Source organism: Eumetopias jubatus, unplaced genomic scaffold (genome assembly GCF_037043125.1).
Source record: "Eumetopias jubatus isolate StellerSeaLion01/CBP00866 unplaced genomic scaffold, mEumJub1_p1.0 scaffold_12, whole genome shotgun sequence".
NCBI classification, from domain to species: Eukaryota; Metazoa; Chordata; class Mammalia; order Carnivora; family Otariidae; genus Eumetopias; species Eumetopias jubatus.
In genome coordinates, this window is record NW_028274818.1 from 47,993,843 (window position 1) to 48,006,218 (window position 12,376).

The 12,376-nt window shown below is 39.6% G+C and overlaps 1 protein-coding gene across 1 annotated transcript in view; it reads right to left on the reverse strand.

Annotated features, from left to right (window-relative positions):
• SOAT1 (sterol O-acyltransferase 1) overlaps positions 1–12,376 on the reverse strand; it is a 74,144-nt gene that overhangs the window by 13,338 nt on the left and 48,430 nt on the right. The window contains exons 4-9 of the mRNA XM_028121546.2: positions 7,648–7,796; positions 6,390–6,449; positions 3,254–3,361; positions 1,424–1,706; positions 630–708; positions 34–115 (exon numbers count right to left, since the gene is read on the reverse strand). Of these exons, the coding sequence (XP_027977347.1) occupies positions 34–115; positions 630–708; positions 1,424–1,706; positions 3,254–3,361; positions 6,390–6,449; positions 7,648–7,796 (761 nt within the window). The remainder of the gene's footprint in view (positions 1–33; positions 116–629; positions 709–1,423; positions 1,707–3,253; positions 3,362–6,389; positions 6,450–7,647; positions 7,797–12,376) is intronic.

A 12,376-nucleotide genomic window follows, 5' to 3' on the forward strand; every position in this document is an offset into this window, starting at 1 on the left:
GCTCAACACATTTCTGCTTCACAGAACAATTACCTGGGATAGTTGTCACGGTAGATGAGGGTAGGTGCAAACAAAAAGTACAAGTACTGGTTGACTGTGGGTATTGGAATCGTCTCTGGAAAACAAAAACTCTGGTTAGATCAGGCGCTCTTCAATTTTCTCCTGGCAAAACTAAAAGGGAGAAATAAGAAAGCACACAAATAGGGAAGAGTAAAAGGACTTCACTTAGCCCATATCATTTCTTCCTGATCTCCCAGAGTGACTTCTTATCCTTATATTGATTCAGTATTATCAATCCCTCTAAACTAAGCTATTCCTGTGACTTAGAAATACCTTCTAGAGTTTGAAGCAGCAATGCAAAGAATAAGCACACATGGGGTAATGAGTCCATTAATACATTATAAAAATAAGGCAAAGTTTTAAGACTCTGGCTATCAGTGTTTTTAAATTGTAGGTACAAAGGCAAAACAGGAATAATCAGGAAACAGTGAGATAGTCTTCCAAATCAATATGGATCCTCCATATTTAAAATCAAATATAATTTCTACAGAATGTAAAACACCATCCCACTAAATACCAAAGGTTGAAATACGCTATTGAATAATCCTTGACCTAACGAATTTACATACTTGATTTCTCCTTAGCTGAATTTAGTACCCGAGGCACATTCTCTCTGACAAATGAATGGGCCTTCATTATGAAACGAATCTACAAAAGGAGGGGGGAAAAAAAGATGAATGTTCTACCATTGTCTTATCTCCTATAAGCAACCCCAGAACAGCACTAGATCATATAAAGAATTTCCTAATTTTGCATACACCAACTGAAGTTCACGTTTATGGAATAAAGCAAATGAAAAACAAACTGTAAAGAAGGACATGTTATTACTCAAATTATTTTGCATCTATCAGTATTATCTATTACAGGTATATTACAATAAGAAATTAAAAGCCTGTTCAAAGACAGTCTCCTGAAACAGTCCTTCCCATTATTCACACAGAGTAGTAACAGACAGCCAACGTAAGTCAGAAAATTCTGAAGGCTGTACAAACAAAATAAATCCTTTATTCAGATGGGACCAGTTTATATGACAAAACAATGAATCTGATAACCTCAAGGGTAGAGTTTTTAATTACAAAAATGTTTTATCATTTAAATGACTTCTACAAAGTGTTCAAGAATAAAACTTGAATTCATCCTAAACAGCTCAATATAATTTCATTACCAAGAATCAGAGAACACTGAAGCTAGTATGAATTTTAAGACATGAGATGATTTATCTTAAAACTTCAATTTTATAAATAATAGCACAAAGAACCAGGTAGAAAAACTGACCCAACTAATACAACTAAAAATAACAGAATGTCAGTATTATTATTTTAACAAAACATAGCACTGCATCGGGCAACCCTCGAAACCTTACCTGTTCAAGTATAACAATGCAGCGGGAAGCTGGTGGCAGAGTATATGCTAATACAATATATGTTGGTCCCGAACCTAGAACTCCAATCTGGAAGACCATGAAAAGAAAGCAATGGAAGAGAGAATAGACCACTGGATGGGAACTCTTGCTGTAGCCTCTGGCCCAACGTTGGAAGAGGAAATAGGGAACTGCAAGTGTACTCAAGAACATAGTCCACCATGTCCACATAACAATGGGAAGTTTGCCAAAAGCATAAGACAAGAGATTGAACTCAAGCACCAGCCTAGGGAGAAAAAGCACAGAGAAAGAGCACAGAAGTGAAATTTTTAATATGCACAAACTCAAAGAACTGAAAACTTTTCATACCTAAAACTCTCAACCTTAGAAAACACAGCAACATTAATCTATTGTGGTCATGAGGGTAATAGTTGTGCAAGAGGGAGAGGTGCTTCTAAGCCTCTGCTTCACAATATATCCCAACAATAAAACTTCTAAAAGCCCTAAGATAATATAGTATTTGAACATAAGATACCCAAGATAACCTAAAATAAAACTTTTAAGTTTCGCAGTGATTAGATTCTAACATTAATAAATTTTAAACTCTAAGATACACTAATACATGAAGTATTCAAAGAGCAATCACTGCTATGTCCAAAAGATGATTTTTCAGAAGAGTAATTCAAAAATCTACTAACACATTATTATACCATTATCTCAAAATGTAATTTTCTAATAATGCACGTAAGTTGGTGTATGGTTACTACACTGTCATTTATTTTATTTTATTTTTAAGATTTTATTTATTTATTTGACAGAGAGAGCATGAAAGAGGGAACACAAGCAGGAGGGAGTGGGAGAGGGAGGAGCAGGCTTCCCACTGAGCAGGGAGCCCAATGTGGGGCTCGATCCCAGGACCCTGGGATCATGACCTGAGCCGAAGGCAGACACTTAACAACTGAGCCACCCAGGCACCTCACCACACTGTCATTTTTAAAGTTAAATTTCATTTTTATATTAAAAAGAAAAGTTTTCCAGGGCGCCTCGGTGGCTCAGTTGGTTGGGTGTCCCGACTGTTTCGGCTCAGGTCAAGATCTCAGGGTCCTGGGATCAAGCCGACTCAGGCTCCACGGTCAGCGGGGAGTCTGCTTGAGACTCTCTCTCGCTCGCTCTCTCTCTCTTCCTCTCCCTCTGCCCCACCCCCCACTCATGCACACATGCTTGTGCTCTCTCTCTCCCTAAAATATAAATCTTTTTAAAAAAAGTTTTTCAAGCATTAAATTCTAATAAGCTACTTATTTTCACTATCAACCTGAAATGCACACCATAGTGGGGAAAATTGGTAAATTGTATATACAAAATTCTCCCATTTAGGAAAATTACCTAGAAACTACCAATTATGGACTATTAAAATAGACCATTTTCAAAATAAAATGGGGGCGCCTGGGTGGCTCAGTTGTTAAGCATCTGCCTTCAGCTCAGGTCATGATCCCAGGGTCCTGGGATTGAGCCCCACACGTTGGGCTCCCTGCTCAGCGGGAAGCCTTCTTCTCCCTCTCCCACTCCCTCCTGCTTGTGTTCCCTCTCTTGCTGTGTCTCTCTCTGTCAAATAAATAAAATTTTAAAAATAAATAAATAAAAAGAAAAAGAAACTTCTAATATTCCTTTTAGTTGTGCTTTTAGGGAGAGAGGAGTATCACCCTCCAATCAGCTGCTTTGGGATTTTCTGAAGCAAATTTACCCAAATCACTAAAATTTACCACAACTGAAATACCATGAGAACTCCCAACACCCTATTCATCAACGAGCCAAACGTCCTTTCTCTTGTCTTACCTTCCTTCATCAATGTAATCTACAACAAGTGTGCTGAGGATAAAGAGAATGAGGAGGGCAATGAACATGTGATATATTGTTCTGATGTGGTCCACCTCAAACAGCTCACTGTAAATACAGTTCAAACAAATACAATTAATTATATCCCATTTTAAAACACCATATATTAAAGTCTTTAAGGCAGGTCAGCAGATCAGACCCACCCTCAAATAGTAATCATGAGCAAACATCTCCAACAGGAATCCCAAAATATTAAACCTGAAGCACAGACCGTAAATGACATGACTAAGCTTTTAATGTGAACGATTAGGATAAGGCTCTTTCCAGTAAAATGATACTGGCCCCTAGAAAACAGCATGGATATCAAACACTTAAAACAAATGGGCAGCATTCTTGAAAACCTGCCAAAAGTGACTGCTTCTTAGGTAGGCAAAAGGCACTGAAAACAGGTAACACAAAAGCTATCCCAAATGTTAACAAGGTTTTGTCTTTAATCCTGTTACATTCTACTCCCTGTACTTAACTACCATTTCCAAGATGTTAAGATTCACATGTGTGCTTTTCTATAATGCAACTACCACCCTACATGTCTATACACGTAACCATTTACAAATGTTTTTACTTTCTATCCTCACTGATCTTTATATTTGATTAAAACAGGGCTACTTCCAAAATATAGCAACAACTTTCCAGATGATGTTTTCTTAAAAAGGTTTTTTTTTAACTAAAACAAGTTTTTTTACCTTTGCTTTTGCAAAGATGTATGCTTACATCTTCTACATACCTTTTCAAGGATATCTTAGATTGCCCTGGATTAACGATCTTCAAATTCTAATAAAAACCGACCTGAGCCATAAAATATGTGTTTTATTTCCTGGATTAAAAAAAAAAAATGTTTCGGGCGCCTGGGTGGCTCAGTTGGTTAAGCAACTGCCTTCGGCTCAGGTCATGATCCCAGGGTCCTGGGATCGAGTTCCGCATCAGACTTCCGGCTCAGCAGGGAGCCTGCTTCTCCCTCTGACCTTCTCCCCTCTCATGCTGTTTCTCTCTCGCTCGCTTTCTAATAAATAAATAAAATCTTTTAAAAAAATAAAATAAATAAATAAATAAAAATGTTTCGTGGGATGCCCAGATGGTTCAGTCGGTTAAGCATCCATCCAACTCTTGGTTTCAGCTCAGGTCATGATCTCAGGAGTTGTAGGATCTAGCCTTTCATTTTAGCCATTCTTTTATTTTACTTTTTTTTTAATTTAAATTCAATTAGCCAACACATAGTACATCATTAGTTTTTGATATAGTGTTCAATGATTCATCACTTGTGTATAACACCCAGTACTCATCAATTCACTTGCCCTCCTTAATGGCCATCACCCAGTTACCCCATCCCCCCACCCACCTCCCTTTCCACAACCCTCAGTTTGTTTCCCAGAGTCAAGATTCTGTCATAGTTTGTCTCCCTCTCTGACTTCTTCCCATTCAGTTTCCCCTCTCTTCCCCTAACATCCTCTGCACTATTTCTTATATTCCACACATGAGTGAAACCATATAATTGTCTTTCTCTGACTGACTTATTTCGCTCAGCATAATACCCTCCAGTTGTGGTGCAGGTGCCCCTTCTTTTCACTACATCTGTATCTTCAGGGTAAATACCCAGTAGTACAATTGTTGGGTCATAGGGTAGCTCTATTTTCAACTTTTTTGAGGAACCTCCATACTGTTTTCCAGAGTGGTTGCACCAGCCTGCATTCCCACCAGCAATGTACGAGGGTTCCCCGTTCTCCACATCTTCACCAACATCTGTTGTTCCCTGTCTTGTCAATTTTAGCCATTCTGACTAGTATGAGGTGGTATCTTGTGGTTCTTTTTAGCCTTTCTTTTCAGCAGGGCACAGGCAGGGCTCTGTGCTTAGCAGGGAGTCTGCTTCCCCTGCTTCCTCTGCCCCTCCCCCAACTGGCACGCTCTCTACAATAAATAAAATCTTTTTAAAAAAGTTTTGTAATTAAAGTACACTTGAGGGACGCCTGGGTGGCTCAGTCGGTTAGGCATCTGCCTTCAGCTCAGGTCGTGGTCACAGAATCCTGGGATAAAGCCCTGCCTCGGGCTCTCTGCTCAGCGGGGAGCCTGCTTCTCCCTCTCCTCCCTGCTCCTTCTTTATCTCTGTCTCTCTCTCTCTCTCCAATAAATAAATAAAATCTTAAAAAAAAAAGTAATTTTTTCATATAGTACAATTCTATCATTAAAATCTTAATTATAATGTTCAAAATAATTTATTTTCCCCTGCCTACATTTCCACACCTCACCAGATACAGATTCTAAAAGTTAAAATTTCTTCAAACAATAGTGTGGCAAAACGCTAAAACTGTATGATACAAGATAACATGTTCAGAAAATTTCGGCCTTCTCATCGAATATAAAGTTGGCTCACAGAAAGTGAATTTTGATAAGCATAAAATGTATTGTTTTAAAAAAGCACAGTAAGACACTAACGATAATTTTTTACCAGCCCAACTATTTCAGATGCCCTATCCTAATGCAGGTGAAATTACAGCAGTATTCAGAGGAATGACTGAGTAAATAAATAAATGATCTACTCAGAGAACATCACAAAATAAATATTCATTACCTACCTACAGCACACCTATTTCAGTTCACAAGTGAGGTCACCATGAGTAATTCACTGTGCCTAATTTTCTTCATAAAATTCACACAATCAGGGTTCTAAAATATGTAAATCTGAGAAAACTATCAAGTTTCTAAGCTGGCTAGCCAGAGAAGAGATGAAAAATATGTAATATACCAAGAAGGTAGCAACACCGAAACACCTGTGAAGGGGTTTACTTAATTACAAAACTTTTGTTCTAGCTTTTTGGGTAATCAATTCTCTGCATTGCAACTTCAAGAAATTTATCAGAGGACAGATAACCATGCTCATTCTAACTCCCCTCTGAAACTAGATATAGAACCAGAAGATCACAAAGGAGGACCAAGAGACAGCAAATGTACAAGAAGTTCCAAAACTAATGATTTCTATGAATTCAGAACTCATTAAATATGCATAAATTAAGCAGTGATTTTAGTAATCAGAACAGTTTTTAATTCAAACTAATAATTAATAAAAGCAACTAAAAATACTCACTCTAAGAGAGACTGCCTTACAACAAAAATCTTTCCATGTTCTGGAGGTGCTCTCAAATCTCTGGGAAGTGCAAAAAAATAAAATATAAATACTTTAAGTATTTTAAGAAATTTAAACCTATGGATAAGAGAAAGAATATTACCAACTATAGCATATAACGTTAATAAAGCACCTTCTCACTCTGATCCGGTACTATGTCAAGGGTTTTGTGCATGTTATCTCATTTACTCCTGAACAATGCAATGAGGTAGATACATGCAGGTCTGATGAGAAGGAAGAGATGTTAGGCACACCTCAGGAGAGCAGCGCTCAAAGGTACTCCACAGCCCAGTCCCTATGGAAATGCATTCCTGGCATCACACACTGACAACCCCTTTTCCTTCTCCTAAACATCGCTAAGGTCAGAGACAGGCCTCTAGCCATACTCCAGTTCACAGGCTGTTATTGGTCTGTCCTCTGCACTAAAATTTATGAGACCTTCACCCTCCCTAATGTCAAAGGACTTCCAACAATCCCCAACAACCTCCTGATCTTAAAGGTTGCCTCCGGTTCCTAATATCTCGCATTCTAAACATCTAGCATTATTATCATTTTTAGGGCTTTCTGCACAATCACCCACACTTCTGTCAACTATTAGTGGTCAAAACTGTCCTCCGGAATAGAAGTGACTGCCAGAGACCACTGGGGCATAAAACTGAAGAGAGCACAGAATGGCAAATTAGCACATATGGGCCTCTGATAGCTTTCCCTCTGCTGCTCCGGATGCCTGACCAATTAGAAACATGGACGCTAACTGTACTGTGCTTTATTACAGGCACTGGACAGAGTACAACAGGGAGACACTACAATGATGTGGTGAAGGGCATGAACTCCGGAGCAAGGCTCTGGATTACAATACCCACTGCGTGATCTTGGACACGTAACTGTCCCACACTTCAGTATCCTGATCTGTAGCATGAGACTGTTAGGGTATCTACCTCACGGGGTCATTGGTTTAAATGCAGAGCACTCAACAAGTGTTGGCTCTTTTATTTTATAAGTCAGCATAGTCTTAGATGAGGTACATGCTTGTTATAATCCTCATATTAAGATGAAGAAACCCCCCTTTCAAGTGGCTAATTTGCCCAAGGCAACACAGAGCTAATAAAAAGTGGTGCCAGGGTGTGAATCCAGGCATTTTTACTGCAGTCGGGATTCTGACTGCTGAGCATTATCAGAGTTCATGTTTGCACTAAAACAAACTAATATCTGTACTTACTTAGCTCTGTGGTTGCTCTCTCCTTCAAGAACAGAAAAGCTTGTGATAGCACACCCACCATTGTCTAATGATGCTGATTTTTCAATGAGATTGGTCACAAAATCATCAAAGTGACTGCCAACTTCCTTCATAAAAAATGGCTTCAATTCCTAGAATTTTAAAACAAAACAAAAAAACATCAGGAACACATGGATTATTAACGTTCTTCCAAAGGATTCTCTTAAACGGAGCTGGATCAAAAGAAATCCACGTTAAGCCAGCTCACAGAAGTAAAAACAGAAAAATGATTTCTACAGCTAAGCTGCAATTTCAGAAATGGCTACTGAAAAAGCAACATGCTGATTTAGGTGTTTTCAAGAATTTAGGCCCTTTTATGCATAAATCAAAATATCAAGTAATCTCCTACTAAATGAACTCCAGGAAAGATATATAAAAACAAAGTAACAAAAATGGTAAAACTGACAGTCTTATTTCTCTTCCAATTTTTATCTGGAAAAGAACAAAAAGGTCAGTATTATATCACCATTATATAATTCAAGTCCCTTTCCTTCTCAAGCCAACCCTGCACCGCCCCCCCCAAGTACCCACTATTTATATTTTAGGTCATGTCATTTCTGTATGATACCAACATTTATACGATGTTTATTGCTACCTCCACAGCTATATATTTATCTAGCCATAAAACACACACACACACACACACACACACTTTCAAAACATAAAATTGTTATATTTTGGTCCCAAACTATCTGTAACATCTTAAAACTTATATAGCCAGTTTTTTAAAAATGTGAAGCAAAAAAATTATTTCTCTTCAGGTTTTAACAGGCCACCTACTATAGGTATTCAAATTGTAAAGCTGAGTATTTTAGAATTGGTAGGACTCATCTACATAAAGGAAAACGAAGTCTTTCAAACGTTTTAAGAAATAAATGCTCATTTCTCTAAATTGTTTAGATTGAACCTAAACAGAATCTCTAGGTTCTGTTATACCAAGAGTTTGACTAAGACTTTTTAAAAAGTAAAGCCTAAAAATAACAATATAATTAATGGAACTACATGAAGGCTTTTCGAACTGAGACAAGGGAACTAAAGGACTGCTTTAGTTTAAAAAAAAACTGCTTTTTTGCTCTTTTTCCTGCTTCTGTTCTTGCAAGAACCCACATCCCCGCCTCACACATACCTTATAGAACAGATAATGTATGTCCTCCTTGTGTCCGTCAAGGAGTTAATGATTTCTTTGGAGTTTTCCAGCACAACAGATAACACCTAAGGAGTGACCTGGTGGGGTAGTCATGAACCTATCACGAACATTTTTCCAAGACCGTTGGGCCCCAGGGCATAAGTGACTTAGGACACCTAAACACGTGTTCCTGAAAGCCTGAGAAGATATGTCACCAGACCACAATTCTCAATAAAAACCCCAGGCCCCAAGCAAAGACAAGACTCACTCCTTTTTCCTTTCAGAGTTTCCCAGATACTTTGTACGAACACTTTTTTTTTTTTTAAGATTTTATTTATTTGAGAGAGAGAGAGAGCACAAGCAGGTGGAGAAGCAGGGCAGACGGAGAGGGTGAAGCAGGCTCCCCACTGAGCAGAGCCTGATGTGGGGCTCGATCCCAGGACCCCAGAATCATGACCTGAGCCAAAGGCAGACACTTAACCAACTAAGCCACCCAGGTGCCCCTACATTCTGTGTCTTCATAAACTTCGGCTCTCACTTCCTCTCAGCTGATGTTTGATTTCTACACGAGGCCAAAGACCCTCTTGGCTGGTCCTGTCCTCGGACCCCGTCAATCTGCATCAAAACTGCTCCATCTCCCACAGTTCCCAAATGCATTTTGGGTCCTGGGCAGTGAGATTACACCAAAATCCCAGCTCCCTCAAGAGAGTGGACAGAGATGGAAAATACAAGATATGCACATATAAACAATACACAGTAGACACCGTTAAGTGTCACCTGAGCAGTATTTAGATTAGCAAACCAAAAAAAAGCAACTAGGAGATGACTAGAAGTGTCTTTTTTGAGCTGGGAGTTGAGCTGAAACCTCAAAAACACAGGAAGAATTAAGATTAAGTTAAAAGTGGTAGAAAGACACAATGTGATGAAAAGCAGAGATAGGAAAGTATTAGCTAAAACAGGAAATGTGAACATAGGTTGGTTTTAAGGACAAAATATAGAGGACCTATGTTCCCTAGAAGAAAGAATATAGAGTTTTTATAGTTACTTTTTCATATTAAGGTTACCTAGTAATATTTTATTTTACTTCTTTTGCCTGTTCCATTTCAATTCTATGTCTATCCTCATATTTCGGTATTTTTCAATAGGATGCTTCCCTAACAACAAAACAAAACCAAAAAAAAGTGACAGACAAAAAAAGGTGCGTTCTCATTTAATCTCTAGAGTTGGATGGATTAATAAAGATTCCCCCACCCCCAGCTTGTTATGAAAACACTGTCCCACGTAGAGGGAAGTGCTAGTTGTGGGCAGTTGTTCTAGGCACGAGAGATACAACAATGAACAAAACCAAGTCCCCGTCTTCATGGAACTTAAAATTCCAATGAGGGTAGACAGGACATACAGAATGCCAGACGGTGTTACAGAAAGAAATAATGCAGAGGTATGGGGGGCGGGGAAGGTGTTTTTCACAGAGGTCAAAGGAAAGCCTCAAAGACAGCATGACATTGGAGATTTGAAGAAGGTAGGAGGGTAAGTTAGTGGATATCTGTGGGGAAAAGTACCAGGAAGAAAAAAAACATGAGTGTAAAAAGCCCTGAGGCAGGAACCCTGGACAGGTTTGAGAAACTGTAAGGAAGGAGGATGTCAAAGCTGAGGAGGCGTGGTAAGACCTGAGGTCAGAAAAGGAGGAGGGGATGGGGCACCTGGCTGGCTCATTTGGTAGAGCAAGTAACTTTTGATCTTGGGGTCATGAGTTCAAACCCCACGTTGGAAGTATAGCCTACTCTAAAAGAATAATTAAAAAATAATAAAAATAAAGAAGGAAGGGGTGGAAGAAGGGGGGCTAAATCATGTAAGGTTTTAACACTTTGCTCCCTACTCCCATCAGTCCACTGAAATTTTACTCAGCATTAAAAAAGAGGCCTGCAGTCTTGAGACATGGCAAAAGGATGTCAAACCTTTTCTTTTAGCTAGTATTCCTCATACTCTGCAACCAGTCTCCTTCCCAATTAAGTATTGGCTTAAGCAGACCAGAAGCATGAAAAAAAAATCATAATAAATGTTACACAAATGTCAGTAAAAGCTGTTAAAAATCAGGTCCTGGGGCGCCTGGGTGGCTCAGTTGGTTAAGAGACTGCCTTCAGCTCAGGTCATGGTCCCGGAGTCCTGGGATCGAGTCCCGCATCGGGCTCCCTGCCTAGCAGGGAGTCTGCTTCTCCCTCTGACCCTACCCCCTCTTGGGCTTTCTCTCTCTCTCTCACTCTCTCTCTCTCTCTCTCTAATAAATAAATAAAATCTTAAAAAAAAAAAAATCAGGTCCTAATGCACGCAACTCAAGGTGAAGAGTACACAGCCAACATCTTCCGCACAAGCTCTTGGCCTTCCACACACTCACCTGAACAGGAGCCTTTGCCTTACGCTCCAGAACTCGCAGCTTCCGGTCCTGTAATGAGAACACCTCCAACAACCTCCCCACCCTCACCCTCTTTATCAACTGTACCGTTTTCTCTTCCCCTTCCTTCTATTCCCTTCCTTTTGCTCCATATTCCAAAACCCCTATCTTTTCTTCTTTTCCGGTCACTCCACAAATAAAGAGTACCCCTTGTTATCCCAACCCACTCTACAATCCCAGGAACCAAACAGATCTGGACGACAAGGAGTATTTTTATTCAGCACCTACGGTGGTGAACAAGATACACACAGCCCTGCTCTCACTGAGCTCACCGCCCATCAATGAGGAAAGACACAAATCATTCATGGTGCAGGGAATGCTACCAGGCATCCAAAGTGACAGAATGGAGAAAGAGAAGAGACAAAGTAAAAGAATAAAAATCACAGGCATCTCAATAGCGTGAGGGCCAGTATAGGGTGGTGCAGATGTCAAGTCTCCTTGTAACCTCCTTTCACAACTGCCCCCCGCCCCCCATCTATGACCCCAACCTCTCACACCCGGGACAGGACAGAACACTTCTCAAGTGTTACCAATGTACCACTGACTCTATTCCCTACCCTGTGCCTTTTATTCCCGTGACTTACTCATTCCATAAACTGGAAGCCCACATCTCCCTCTCCCCTTCACCCATTTTGCCCATCGCCCCACCCTTCCCCGCTCTGAAAGAAACCCCATTTTTTAAATAAGCAACTGAACTGGACAACCTCTAATATTCTAAGAATGGGGAACAATCACCATGAAGCAAAGATGCCACGGTCCAAACACAGTGAAGGCACTCACAAGTGATCAGAGATGAGGCTGAAGAAGCAAATGGGCTACAACATGACAGACCTTTAGGACACTTTAAGAATTTTTCATTTTCTCTTAAAGGGCAACTGGAAACCAATGATGTTTTAAACACAAGTTTTACAAACATGCTCAGATCTGCATTTTAGAAAGATAATTCTTCTAAAAAGCCTTCCAAGGAGAGGTTACCTTGAACTGAGTCTTAAAATGAGAAAAGAGGAGGGTCATTTATGAATAGATAAAATCACCCTTTCAAAGGCAGAGAGGCATGAAAAAAATAAAAAAGTAGATTGAGAAAAAAAAAGTAGACT